Source organism: Bacillus rossius, chromosome 2 (assembly GCF_032445375.1).
Source record: "Bacillus rossius redtenbacheri isolate Brsri chromosome 2, Brsri_v3, whole genome shotgun sequence".
Taxonomy (NCBI): Eukaryota; Metazoa; Arthropoda; class Insecta; order Phasmatodea; family Bacillidae; genus Bacillus; species Bacillus rossius.
This window is the reverse complement of record NC_086331.1, coordinates 74377326-74392876: the sequence shown is the minus strand read 5'-3', so window position 1 is coordinate 74392876 and position 15551 is coordinate 74377326. Positions and strand designations below refer to the sequence as shown.

The 15551-nt window shown below is 39.6% G+C and overlaps 1 protein-coding gene across 1 annotated transcript in view; it reads left to right on the top strand.

Annotated features, from left to right (window-relative positions):
- The window catches only part of LOC134529375 (cyclin-dependent kinase 17-like), a 223353-nt gene that overhangs the window by 31830 nt on the left and 175972 nt on the right, over window positions 1-15551 (top strand). Inside the window, exon 2 of the mRNA XM_063363372.1 lies at window positions 2963-3072. Within this exon, the coding sequence (XP_063219442.1) occupies window positions 2963-3072 (110 nt within the window). The remainder of the gene's footprint in view (window positions 1-2962; window positions 3073-15551) is intronic.

The following is a 15551-nucleotide window of genomic DNA, read 5'->3' as shown; positions in this document are numbered from 1 at the left end:
TTTGTCTTGCAAGAAGGGGATAACGGGCAAGAAGAAGGGCGAGAAGAAAGGCAAGAACAAGGTCCTACCACCATGCTGCTGACTGGATTTGCTGCATCACTTGCAACAATTGGATTTGTGGCATGTGTAACAAAGGCTCAACCAATCCTGGTTGTCTGTAAAGTCGGTTTACGGACGATAGTTTAACGTGACGTCATAAGAAAACATTGATAAAATGATTGCATACTTTTATGAATAAAATTGAATCATTTTTATTGAATTATCACTATTTTGTATGGGTACAAAGGAGTGAAATGAAATCTACAATTTAATTGATAAATTTACTTTTATTTGCACTCATTAATTCAAATATGTTTATTACTTTAACGAAGAGATTATTTTAACTATAACTTTTATACATGTTTGCTATTTAACTTCTTCCAATCTGTGTTATTCTGTTAAGGATAGGACGATGATAGGAAAAGTAGGAAACAAATGGGAGTGTTTCATGTTTAATGTTCCTCGAAAAAGTCAAATCGATGGTTGTTCCAATTGAGTGGAAGAGAGATAGATGCGGCACAAGCGTACAATGAGCATAACGGGACACAATGTAACAGGACACTTTTTCGTGCGTGCAGCCGGCGTTAATCGATTTATTAGACGTCACGTCAAAAAACTTCCACAACATGTCTAAGTAGCCCCATTTTACTGTATGTAGCCTACGTAAAACGAAGCAAGGGAGATTTGTGATACTTTTTTGAAAGGAAATTAATTTAATTCTTATTTTAAATTTTCTCATTCCAACAATAAAATAAACGTAACTAGAAATAAATACTTTTGTTTGCTATTATAATATCTTAGAAAACGTAAGAAAAGTGTACTTATATTTGACTTAACTAATGACTGTAATAGACATACGGAATAGAAGTTACCGGCGATGCATACATATGGTAGTTACAATCGCTGAATTATATATATCAAAAGAAACTGTTTGGCATATAACCATGAATAATAAATTTACAGTTGAAGTACTTTGCAGTTCTGTTAAAATTATAGAATTTATGTATGTACCGTACCTACACCTGTACTTAATAAACAAATTATTCTGCACAGATATTTCACATTTACCATTTGTGAAATAGACTTCGGATTGCTTTAATGGGAGGCCGGTTTAAGAACTAAATTTTAAAGACCATGAAAAACAGTAACTGCAGTATTCAAAACGTTATGTATAGACGGTAAAGGTTTTTTTTTTTTAGTTTTAGGTTGCATGGTTATGTTTATCTGGGCTTAAGGGGTTGCCTCCCATTTCAGGTCATGCTTTTATATTTGTATTAATCACTGATCAACTTTTAGACTTTTTCAATTATTTAACTTTCACAAAATTAAAAATATAAACAGCGCATACTTTTTGCATAATTAGCTGCCAAAGTTACATTTTGAACATTTTTGGGTTGTACAAATAAGGAAAATTTAATTTATTGCAGAACTGAAACTTTTTAGGTTTAACTGCAATGCCACTGACTACTTCATGATAGGGTATATGCATTTCTATCACAAAAACTCATTTCATGTTTCTTGGCTATCAAAATCGTAACAAATTTGAGAATTTTCAAATGCCAGGTAAAATTAATTAATATTTTCTGAAAGAAATTCAAACCATTTCTTGAAGTAGCCAGTGGCATTTCAGTTAAATCTAAAAAGTTTCAGTTTTGCAATACATTAAATTCTCCTTATTTGTGCAACACAAACACGTTAAAAATTTTATTTTGGCAGCTAATTATGCAAAAAGTATGCACTGTATATATTTTTAATTTTGTGAAAGTTAAAAAATTGAAAAAGTATACAAGTTTATCTGTAATTACTGTAAATATAAAATCTTGACCTGAAATGAGAGGTAGCCCCTTAATGTGACGGGACTTCCAAGCTATATTGAGCTCCGAAGCACTTGGTACCAACTCGGTGCTCAGGAAATCCCAGTCTTGTCAGGGATTGAGCCTTTCTTGCCACAAGACCACCAAAGTCATTATGTAAGAATGAGCTGAGAGTAAATTAAACTTAAGACTTCAATGTAATGTGACAGAAATTTGTTGTGATTAACTTACCCAAGTTACTACAGTTTTGACTCATACTGATTGTGATGTCATGGTGGCCATCTTGGATGACCTTTGATGACATTGGCAGCCATATTCGATGATGTCATCGACGACATTTTGTTTTCTAGAATTTTCCGCCATTTTGAATTAAGATGACACTGTTGCAATTTTTGCTACGGCCACCATCTTGAAAATCCGTAATTTTTATGCTAGAAAGGATACAAATTTACCTTAGCACTATAATTTATATTACAGTGCAATGGAATGAAAAATTTAGTAATTATTTAATATTTTATTCATTACATACATGATCAAATTTTGAATCTACCCCTGAAAAACTGTTGAGATTGCTCACAATCGGAATACTCTCAGCTGAGACGTTAATAATTGAATAGCAAACAACACATTAAACTGTTAGAATTATCCATTAATAGAGACCAGAAAAATTCATAGAATCATTTTATTACTGGCTAAAATCCAAACATTTTATTTTTCATGCTTCTTGTTTTATTGGTCCCCAGTTTATCTAGATAATTGTGAACCAATGAGAACCTCTCAGTTAAAATAGTACTGGACCTTAGGTATATCTATCGAGACATTACAAGCCAGCAACTAATAAACAGGTTATATTAGCCAGATCATGCATAGAATTGTGGTGTCTATCCTATAGGTCACTGAAACCACAAATGTTTACAGTCATCATTAGTCATTAAAGAGTTATTTATATTCATAGTATATATTTATTATTCTAAATGAGATCCACACTTGGTTTTCATCTGGAAATTTTATTGGGTTATGTGTAATTTGCTTTTTAAAAGTTATCTGTGAACAATTTTTTTATGCATATCTCAGTATACTTAAGACTGTAGGGCTTGGTATTGTTTCAGGAGTCGTGCATGAAAATCCAAAGATATGCTCTGATGCTGAGTCTGAAGAAATTGCAGATGCATTTGCTACTCAAGTTAAACTCCGTCCTAAAAATAGACGATTTAGTGAGGTAAGTTTTTTTCTCAAGTTTGTTGTGATTGTAGAAGTCTGTTAAGTAGTAATATATTGTAATAGAGGTGACAGATTGGATGTGTAAAGGACTTTCAAGAGGTGGTTGTATCCAAACCGTTATCACCGAACGTTAAAGCCAGAAATCAGGTGATAAGTTAACACACATAATGTTGATCAGAATAGTGAACATCATGAACCTCCGTCCAGTTAATTGAAGCCTTTGAAGTTTGGGTTTGCAATGGGTGATAGATGCAATCAAACAGTTCTTAAATTGTTGTAGTGAACTTTCAAATTGTTTGTTGTTTAAGGTTTTCCTGTTGAAATGGTGTTTTCTATTACAATATTTTTAATTCCAAAATGTGGTTTTGTAATCTTTAGTTACAATTTTTATTTCAAGAGCGTTAGCTCATTGAGCTAGTATAGGTTCCTGTTCTGTAGATTTCCATGAAGTGTGTATGCCATTTATGTGACGAATCTTCCTAAGTTCCCACCTATTGCTGGTGGAAACGAGCTACTGAACAGGAGTGGGGCTCACCTGAATGCATTTCTTGTAGCCCAAAAATTTATATTTATGCATAATGGGAGCTAGCCTTGTGACCTTTTATGTGCTGTTCGAGGAAAATGGTTATGTTTACTTTCTCATTTCAGTATTTGTTACACTGAACCTCAAAGTCCTGTTTGCCTTGTGGTTATACTGTCTGTAGCCCATCAGAACTGATGAAATTGACATTTTGTGATCAGGTATGCCCATCATAAACTTTTAGTCTAGGATTTAATTAGGATTTACATTGCAAAAAGGCACCCACGTTAAGTTACACTTAAGAGAGGGCCAACTGTGTTGTAACAAGCTGAAATAAGTGTGTGAAGGCATAGCATGGTTTACATCAAATCATTCTTTTGTATGTTTCAATCTAAAAAGTTGAAGCTTACGATGATCGTATTGAAGCGTTAGGATCGCTGCTTCTTTCAAACACCGCGCGTCTGCGCGGGCGGCGGCTCGTTGTCCCCTGCTTCCTTCCTCCTCCTAGTGTATGCCTGCTTGCTTCTCCCCTCTCCTCCTCCGTTCGGCGCAGACGTTTTCAATTTATTCGGTCTTGTTCTTCTTGTTCTTCTAGTATCAACTAGCTCGTCAGACCTATTTTAGTTTCTTGTGAGAGCTCGAGTAATTGTTAGCCAGCATGTAGTCAGTCAGTTAGACTTTAACTTTGTACGACGTGCGCAACCTCGGGGGAAAGAAAATGTAAGTTGGAGTAAGGCGGTGGCCCTTGACATAATGTAAACGTTTATTGAATTTTGTGTGTTTTGTCTAAATTCCTTTTCGATCGCCACCTGGAAAATTACTTTTGGAAATTATGTAAATTAATTTAATTCAACTTCACTTGTTTGTAACTGTTCTCCCCTGAGTCGTCGACGTATGTAATACGTAACATAATTATTCATTTTAAGATAATGTAACTTACTTTTTGTAACGCACGTAATCCGCATAAGGCAGTGGGTTTTCCCTGCATTTTGGCAATCTAGTAATTTGGCAGTTTCAAATGTGTCTACCTTGTGACGCCCTCTTTCGAGGCCCCTTAATGGGACCGCGCATGTTTTGTACCACGTTGCGCCGGTGTAAAATCTCACCTTTTTTGTAGCCTTGATAATGGCTCGTTCACTTTTGCTGTGTGTGTTAAACTCTTGTTACGTAATGATCACCTTGTTATTTATTTTTGTTAAGTTTTATTAAACCTTTATTATTGTTTAAAAATTTTTGTTGTGTTACAGTATAAACAAAGAACGTAACTCCGTCAGAGGAAACTTCAACCTGCTGAGGAGTTAAACAATGACATATTGAACTGAGTGTTACAAATTATAAGGCATGTACGTCATTTTGCTCCTTATGATAGGAGCACCAGATAAGCAGTGAATGTTTCTACCTAGAAAAAAATATGAATTTATGAAGCACAACAATATAAAAATTTATTCATACATAAATTTTTTAAAAACCTGTTAACCCATCATTCACAAAGATGATTACAATAATTTATATTCCCAATATAAATTGAACAAGGCATTCACATGCATTTAGCGTGCAGGCTAGCTCTTAATGTATGCACCATCAGTAAATTACAGTTACAAGTTAAGTCAAATACAAACATGACATATAATTAATCTGAATGTGAGGCTATCATAAAGTGTTGACTTTATTGGGAGTGCCGCAGAGAAACCAAACAGGAAGACGATCATGGGCGGATTCTTGTTATACAGAAATGCAAAAAATACTTAAATGAAGCAGAATTTGGAAAGTGGTGAAAGAAAGAGAATTAAAAAAAAAAAGAATACAAACAAAATTTAATCTACATGCCACTTAAAGACAACTAACACGTTAACTCCCCAGATACTCACTTGTTCATAATCGTCTCCACAGCACTGCGAGTAGCTAACTGTCAGCCTCAAAAACTAAACGCACAAGAACAAGCTGAGTTAAAAACAGAGTATATATGGTGTAAAGAAGAAATACATCCGCAGAAGGAAAATAGTTCCTGAAGGTGGAGGGGAGGTGAGCATGCGCGCTACAAAACAGAATCAAGGGGAGTTTGGTGGCACAAAAGAGCAGGGGAGGGAGAAAGGAGAGGAAGTATTTCCTGTTGTTTGTGCTAATCTTTTTTTGGTCTTGCTGTGTACAGGTCACTTAGTAATTTTATGACAATCTTAAATTGGTTTTATGCTCCTGGTGAAAATACTAGCTTTCATCTTTATTCTCTTTCTTGAAGTATATTCTTTACACACATCTTGAACTATATTGATAAAATTCCAGAATTTTTGTACAGGAATTAGTATATTTTCGTATTTTTAAGTTCCTATTTTTCATTGCAAAATTTATTGCAATTTATACCTATCAGAATTTTTACAATAATTTTAGTAAGTAATGTGGCAGACATGTAAACTAGATAACTTTCAACAGTGCATAATAATATGTTTGATGTTAAATTTAAATGCATGATAAAAGTTATTACCCTTTAATTTTTGCATTTATTGTGATATTCTCTCTCACAGACACAAATTCAAGACAAGAAACAAATACAGGCATAAATTAAAATGTTATGTCAGTCAATCGGGACCTTGCATTTTATGAGTGATGCAAGTATTGTAAATTATCATGTGCATTATCTATTTTTGAGCACAAGCTACATTTTTTTTGTTCTGGCTATGCTTATTTTTTATTGTAAAAATTATTTCGACACTGTATACAATTTATAATTTTGGTTGAAAATGTAGGGGTTATATATAGATAGTAGTAATGACAGTGACAGTGTTAATTGTTTACTGTTTTGATTTTTTTCTGTATTACAGTAGAGCACCCCTCAACCGTAATTCCCACAAACGGAACTCCCGATATCCGGAACTAATTTTCCAAAAAAATTAAAACATTAAAAAACATCTCCAAAACATTTCCGCACTGGAACAAGGCTTTTTTGCTTTTGCCTGACTGTACATGCGCACACGTCTGTCAGAGAGCTAATTATAGCCAGTCGTTCCCGCACATTGCGTAGATACACCGCCGCTTTTCGCGTCGGACGTGAATTACTATAAAGATGTTTATGCTATAAGTAGTTTTATTGTTTCACTATGTCAAGTAAATGGAAAATTCCGGCTGGCCCGAGAGTATGTACACCGACTCCCACTACACACGCTGACACACGTGATAGCGAGTAACATTTACTTCCAACATGTGATGCTTTCAGTTTGTAGACAATAATTTAGTGTACAAATATGTATTATGTACATATTTATACGTTAATATATGGTTAAACAGTCTACATTTACCTGTATTTCTCTATCTCCGTGTTTTTAAACGAGATGCTTGAAGTGTTATTCTTGTGTACGTGAAATGTAAACTGTGTGTGGCAGTGACTATACACTCTCCAGAAAGTATGAATCACTATCACGTCAACACAGAAGTAACACAACACTGCAGCTGTAGTCCTACTACCTCCTCCGAACCCTCTTCATCATCCTCTTCGCTCACGCACACACCCACCCACAGAGATAAGAAACACCCGCTTGCCAGCTTGCTAGAATGAAGGTAATTCAACCAGCCCGGAGTTTTACGACGTGGCACGTGTTGAAAACAGTTGGCTATACAATTAATTAATATGTGCAGCATGTAATGGCTTTTTTCTTTGCCTCCCTACTGCAACTCCCCTTACCCGGAATTTGCCCATAACCGGAATAGACCTCCCCCCCATGATTCCGGTTGAGGGGTGCTCTACTGTACTTGTTTGCTTATATATTTTTTGCATTTTAAAATGCTAATTCTTTAACCAAATCAAAGTTGAAGTGGTTTATCAGACATTAAAATCATCATTAACAATACCTACAATAACATCTGTTAAAATTCAGTACTTGCTATGTATGTGTGAAAGTGTATTTATATATTTCATACATGCAAATTTGATAATGAAAATAGTCTCCTGATTTTTAGCTGTCCTTTTTTGACCATTGTACTTTTCCTTTGTTGGATCTCGGCATAAGAAAACGATTAAATAGTTAACCCTGAATATGGATTTCACCTACAAATTCACTTTGTTTCAAAAAAATAAAAAAACCCTTGCTAGTTATATGTTTTCACTGGAATACCAACTTTTCAACAAAAAAAATTCTCATTTCGGAAATTGGGCTTTGAACATAGTTGCATTCTTACCTATTACCTATAGATTTTTGTCGGTTAGATCTCTATTCAGGGTAACAACACAATTTAAATATCAGTATGCTTATAAAAGAATCTTCAAACTAAAATAAAAGATATAAAGGATAAAAATGTTATAAAATGTTCAAACACATCTATAAAAATGGCTTAAACTATTGCTCATTGTTTAGCTTCTATGCTGGATCTCAAAAAAGTATTTTTTACACATAATTTAACTGAAGAACGACGATGTAGAGATATTTATACTGCTAGTGAGAGGCCGTCTTTGATTCCAATTGAACCACAGCCGGCAGCCATGATGATGACACAGTTTTACAGGTATATGGACCAAATGTTATGTTGGCAATCGTTGACTGGATAAAAGCAGCAGCCCCGAGCTGATCATGGTAGTACCATGTGAATTGTAGAAAGTTGACAGAATAAATAAACTGATAATTTGTTCAAGTGTTTGATGAATGGGATCATATGACATTTTTGTTGTTTTGGTTTAGTCAAAAAATACAAGAAATGCCTAATTTTTGTGTGGCAAAAAATTGCGTGAATATAGCATCGCTTGGCTCTGAAATAATTTCAGTTTCTAAAGAAAATTGCAAATAAAAATGGTCTAAACACTCTTGCAGGCCAGGGGCATATGCAGGATTTTATTTTGGAGGGGCTGAAGTTTTAAAACTTTTATCTCTGTTATTAGGATATTTGGTCATTTTTCGAAAAACAAAGGAACTTTACATACTTAAATTATTTTTGAATACTTGAATATGGCCAAACTATATAATTCTATAACATGACCAAGAGTTTCGTTATCGGGTAGATGTTCGAATTTATGGGCATCACTGTCCGTAGGGACACGGTAGAGACTCAATCTGGAGTTGTGACATTGCCAACGTGAGGCGTGACTCGTAACCCCTTAATTCTTCCCAAATACCCTGGACCCGGCCCGCTCTCAGCGTCGGGTTCACTTTAATCACAACTGCAGTGGGCTCGTATGGAGTTTCACACCCCGACAGGCACCCTCAACACAAATGTGGTCAGGTGAATAAGGCGAACACGAGGTAGGCGAAACACTTTTATTATACACTGTTTGACACATGTCCTTTGTACAATGTTTACAATATGAAATTAAACTGTGAATAGCCTAGTGGCACGACCGGTGTACGGAGGTTCCAACCACCTTGTGATTGAACAGATTATTCGTGGTGATGACAAATTCCAGCGAGTGGATTTAAATACAAATTAAATATGGAGTCGTGCCCCCGAGGTAGGCTCCAAGGATATACATGATTGAGATAAATTATGGCAGACAGAATTACTTAGTTCAGATATTACATAAGGTGAAGTCCTCGGGTCTCTGGAAGCGTCCTACCTCGGGTGACAATGGCAAAGCGACTGGGGCAGGACATGGCTTCCAAGGTGGTTCGTCAGTAGTATTGCACCAAATCTCCAGTACCGTTATGCGAACCCGGGTTGTGTCGCTGGCATACGCAAATTTAAACAAGAATATTCTCTTAAAAATTACAATACAATTAATCAAACCATATAACCCTTTTTATAATTTCTTTAACAATTACAATTCAAATACTAAAATATATAATGTCCTTCAATAGTCCGAGTCCATTGTAGTTGAATGCTATTTAAATAATAAAACGTCTGATTGTTGAAAGTAGCTGAAAAATAAAACCACTTTTGACTAAAGATAAAAGGTTTATAATACTGATAATTAATTACCTTAAAAAATCAAACCTACCCTATTGATTATTATATGTTATTGGCTTGACTGGGCCCCCTGGCAAACTTACCTGGTACACATGCGCGCGCCGGCAAGGCTTTCAAAATGCCATGCGGAGAGGTATTGGGACTGATGGCATATCAGGCTCAGAGCGGTGTAGCCCCACATGACATTAAGTATTTTTAATTTTTAATATCACTGTATTTAAGTATTTCATTCAATAATCCACTAAAATATTTAATTATTGCCAGGGCAAATGTAAACTGGTTTTGTATAAATAGAGTAAAATATTGTTACGCTTTATTAAAATGAAAAAATAAATCATCGTGGGAAACTACTAGGTTCGTAAATGGATAACCCAATTAAAGATTTTACTACACAGGTTTATTGATTTCCAATATTTGCATCACTAACAAATAGTCTTCTAAAAATGCCAAATAATAAATTACACTTAAAATGTTCATGCCACAGTCACTCGGTTTTTACACACCGCACACCTTGCTGGGCCGCACCTCTGGTGCAACTCTCGCTGCAGCACCCCTCGTGGACCTCCGTTGCCGCACTCCGCCGCCGCCATCGCACTTCCCTTTGCCGAGGATCCATTCGACACTTCGCTCGGAACTTCGCTCGGAACTTCGCTCGGGACTCTCGTCGCACCCGCGACACTATCGTGACTCAACTGCACTCGCCGAGGAACTCAGACACACCCTGCGACACAATCGCCGGATCAACTCCGCTCCCAACTGAACTGCCCACCCTGGAACCTTCGTCCAGCGACTTTGCCGCTGCGCCGCGTGAAAACTCCCAACTCCACACTGAACTCGGAGGCTGGCGTCCTGGGCTTATATAGGCCCAGGCGCCACTTCTAGAAGTGGTGAGCGCGGCTGGGGCCTGTCGTGCCATTCCGCGCCGACCCGACGGCAGAATTCTCGTGACGCGTCGGCGGCTCGCGTAACTCCGCAGCTGTCAGGTGTCATGTTAACACCACGAGACAGAGAGCCACGCGGGGAACTCAGGGAAGGAAGGGGGAAATCGGCGACCCTTGTAATCTACCAGACGCGCGCGGCACGTCTCACGTTGCGGCGGCCACATGACGTCAGTGGCCGTGCAGGGCCGCCAGCCAGCTCTGCACCTGCGCGCTGCGGCCCTGCTTACAATTCGTAACATTGCCTCCTCCTTAAACCTGTTCGTCCCGAACAGGTAACACATCCCTTCCAGCATATTCCCTCAAGCGGTCCAAATGTACCGTTTTCATACGTCCCCTCTTTCCTCTCTGAATCCTGTAAACTACATTATTTAGGCGATTTAAGATTTCATAGGGGCCTTCCCTTTCTTCGTTGTGGGTTATACAACCACACCAAATCACCCTTCTGGAATCCTGATGAATTGGCTTTCAGGTCATACTTAGTCTTCATTTGATTTGTCGCTAATCGAAGATTCCTGCGGGCCTCCTCATGTACAAGTGACATTCGCTCCTCTAGATGATTTACATATTCAGTGGTGCTGGTCGGCTCCTTGCGCGGACGACTAAACTTGTAATGACAGGGCAGCCTCAACTCCTGTCCAAACACAATACTCACAGGGCTCTGCCCAGTGGAGTCATAGATGGAAGATCTATATGCCATTAGGAACAACTGGATGTATTGATCCCAATCCTGTTGATGCTCGGCCACAACTTTGGCAAGGTGTTCCTCAAGAGTTCTGTTGAACCTCTCCACCATGCCATGGGACTGAGGATGTAGGGCTGTAATCCTGGTTTCATTTATTCCCAGTAACCGACACACCTCCTGAAATATTGTCGACTCAAAATTGCGGCCTTGGTCTGAGTGGAGCTCCATTGGTACCCCAAATCTGCAAATGAAGTTGACTATTGCATCCGCAACAGTGGAGGCTTGTTAATTAGGAAGTGCATAAGCCTCTGGCCACTTGCTGAAGTAATCAATTGCTACCAGAATATACCGGTTACAATCTTTAGTCTTGGGAAATGGTCTAGCAATGTCAATGGCTATCCTCTCAAAGGGGGGCCCCTACATTGTATGCCCTCATTTTCCCATGACTCCGGTGTTGTGGCCCCTTTTTAGCAGAGCATGTTTCACATCGTCTACACCAAGCCTCCACATCCTGGCGACACCTCAACCAATAGTAGCGTTGATGAGTCTTGGCTAGAGTTTTTTGTTCACCCCTAGATGACCACCGGAGGTACCATCATTGATTTCTCTTAACACCTCTGCCACTAGACTCTTTAGGAGTAGTTGCATTGTAACTACTTTTCCATTTGGACTCTCCCATACCCTCTATAGGAGCTCATTAATCATCCTCAAGGAATCCCACTGTGCCCAGTAAGCTTTCACAGCCTTTCAGTCTTTGTGGAGATCTCATTCTATATTGGACATCAAGTACCATTCTCAAGTCAGCTTATAATGGGTGCCAGGTCAGGATCTTGTCGCTGCGCTGCCTTCAAGCTGGCACTATCTCATTTTTCTTCCCCGTTAGTAATCGTTCGCCTAATATCTTCGATCCCCTCATTTTTCTCTGCCCTTTTGAAATGGTGCAGTCTACCTTGTAACGCCCCTCGTGCCCTAAAATTATATTATTTTAAATTAATTAAAAAGAACCCTGGTTTTTTATGAAGAAGTTTTGTTTTCGCATTATTCTGATATCACAATCAAGATCTTAGCATGTAACAAAAAATATGGGGGCGCCCTGAAATCATTTAAAACAACACATATTCAACTTTAACAACGAACGATTACATAAACAAAAATTTAAAAATTTGAAGTATCACATCAAAATTTGATTCGTCCAATGATTACATAGATAATTAGTTTCCTTGATTCTACATGTTCATGAGGATTAAGTTCTTGAATCACTGCTCGCTGGTAGGCTACTCATTCTTTTAATGTAGTTCGTAGATAGAAAGGGGGGAGATGTTTATTTTACATTATCACCCGGGTCTTCACGGTAAGACGTCGGGTCCGGAAAGATCTCTTCTAACGGGACTCGGAACTCGAGGTCCAGGACAACCAGCTGGGAGCAATTTGTCTCCCCAGCACTTCGACCCTGTCTGAAACACAAGTCAAATTCAAAATGAATTAGACCTGCTTCCAGACAGTCATACACAGTTGGCGCGAAAGGCCAACAAACGGGAATTTGGGGAGGAAAAAAAAGCCGGATTACTCACCAAACAGGGTGTAGATTCCGGGCTCACGAGAAGTCTCGCGCCGACATCAGGATGGCGCGCACCGAGATACCGCGGATGACACGGAAGAAACCAAATTTTTAGTAAAATTAAAAATCTAACTAAACATGACTTTTTCTAATGACTACTCCTGACTGGCTACTGTACAAATGGGATTACATCCCTCAAGACCGTTGACTACACTCTTAATAGAAGTCGTTTCCGTCGTAGCCGCGACAAGAGACGGAGAGAAGTTTCGCCCGAACTGCTGCGCGGTTAGTAGCCAATGTCAGAGTCCCTTCATGGAGGACCACGCTCCTAATTAAATCGGGCGGTCGGCCTAGGAAAAAAGAGGGGGAAGGTTCGGCTCAGGGCCGAAAACATGCGGAGGTGCCCGAGTGGTCGTGACAACAACACGACATGCGCGCTCTCAACCGGCGGTAACAGGAAGCTACAAAGAATCGACTTCTACATGCCGCGAGAAGGAAGCATAGGGCCTTATGGCGCCGCGGCGCTGCTTTCTAGCGGCGTAAAGGGGAACTAACTGAGGCGGTGAGCTGACTTGCCACCAGGTGTCACGAGCGTGTGCCTTATACGCTGGCGACCAGGCCCGAAATTGCTTTTTCTGCCGCTAGATGTCGTGGAGGTCTCTGTAGGACCCGGGGGAATGTCCTTGAAGCAGGCCATCGTCTTGGCTAAGTTCACGTCAGGTCACTGCTCCTAGCATAATTTCTCAGAACTAAGGTGGGGGGGGAGAGGGGAGGGTGGACAGAAAAACGCCACTAAGCTGGGAACGGAGGTCCACTGGAGACCCGTTCGTGACAAGACTCGCTATTCTCAGCAGGCCTCAAAGAAGTAGCAGCTTGCAGCCCACAAGCTGCTCTATGCAATTTTGGTCATGCAGGGAATTAATATTACAAACCCGGGACGTGACTGCAGGCGAGAGAAATTTCAACCGGGCTGCCCACGTCCACATTAGACTAGCAAAATATCAGATAGGCCCCTGAGAAGGTGCTTCAGTCCACTGGCACAAAGTTTAAACACGAGGCGTACACCGGCCTAACAAAGAGTAAATCACCCCCTTAACAACCAGATAAATTATAAAAAATAAAATTTCCAAAAATAATTTAAAATATAAAAAAAAATTTAAAAGGGTGTCGAAATGCCTAATTTCCGGCACAACCTTGCATGGCCTTCGGGAGAGGGCATCGGCATTGCTGTGAATTCGGCCTTTCCTGTGTCCTATCCGACAATCATATTGCTGTATCTGTTCAATCCACCTAGCAAGTTGTCCCTCTGGATTTTTGAACTGTAGTAGCCACTTAAGTGCGTCATGGTCAGTGCGTAAAAGAAATTTTCTCCCATATAAATATTTGTGGAAATGTTGCAAAGACTTTACTACAGCCAAGAGTTCTCGTCTTGTGACACAATAGTTGCGTTCAGGCTTAGACAAAACTTTGCTGTAGTATGCTATTACTCGTTTATTTCCATCCTGAACCTGGGACAGGATGGCGCCCAAACCATCTCCGCTTGCATCTGTGTCGAGGATATACTCTCCATGTAGATGGGGGTAGGCAAGTATGGGGCTAGTACACAGGGATTTCTTGAGGTCATGAAATGCAGCCTGGCATGCTGAGGTCCAGATAAATTCTCTCTTGTCCTCGGTCAGCTGATGCAGTGGTTTTGCGATTGTTGAGAACCTGGGCACAAACTGTCTATAATAAGTACAGAGTCCCAGAAAACTTCTTACTTCATGCATGTTCTTAGGTTGAGGCCACTCCATAACAGAATGGATCTTCTCAGGATCTGTTTGCATTCCATCCTGCGATACGATATGCCCATGGAATGTTACCTCATGCTGGAACAAGAAGCACTTCTTAGGACTTAACTTAAGTTGGGAAGGGCGAAGCATGTCAAATACATCCTGGATATTTTAAAATGTTCCTTTGCTGTATTCCCTACTACAATAATGTCGTCCAGATATACTAGGAATTTTTTCCAAGTCAAGCCATGCAGGACATGCTCCATTAATCTCTCAAAAGTTGCAGGAGCATTACATAACCCGAATGGTAACACAGTGAACTAGATCAGACCACTACCTGTCGTAAAAACAGTCTTCTCCTTATCCTCTGGGTGTAGCTCCACTTGCCAGTAACCACTATTCAGGTCCAATGTAGAGAACCATCTGGTGCCAGAGAGTGTATAAAGTGTGTCATCGATACGTGGGAGGGGTTCGCTGTTCTTTTTGGTGATGTCATTCAGCTTCCGGTAGTCCACATAAAACCTCAGTTGGCCATCCTTCTTTGCCACTAAAACAACTGGGGAAACCCGAGGACTTGCTGATGGTTCTATTACACCAACTTCCATCATACCCACGATCAACTTCTCAGCTTCTTCCTGTTTTGCTAGAGGCAGCCATCGTGGTGCTTGTCGGATCGGCTCTTCATCACCTGTGTTGATGCGATGATAGACCAGGCTTTGTTCTCCGAAGGTCAATATTCCTCGAGGAAAATACATCCTGGTTGTTTACCAGAAAAGCTGTTATTTCTTCTATTTCCCCATCTGTCAGATTATTTTTGCATCGCCTTAGTAATTGCTCTGGATTTGGGTTTAGTGTTTGCGCATCATGTCTAACAGGTGAGGAAGACTCACATTGGCCTACCCAAGAGACTGGTTCGCAGCTAGCTATTGGGTCCCCCGTTTTAAGGACCCTTGTTTGAGAGTCGAGGTTGGCCACCCTGACTGGTACAACCTCGCCAATTCTTGCAATGCTTTGAGCGACCAGGAGTGTCTTCAATCCTAACTTCATATCTGGCTCTATCAGGTAACTCAAGTTGCTCCTAGGGTCTCCCGTAATCCCAGCTGCTATTATCTTCTCATGAT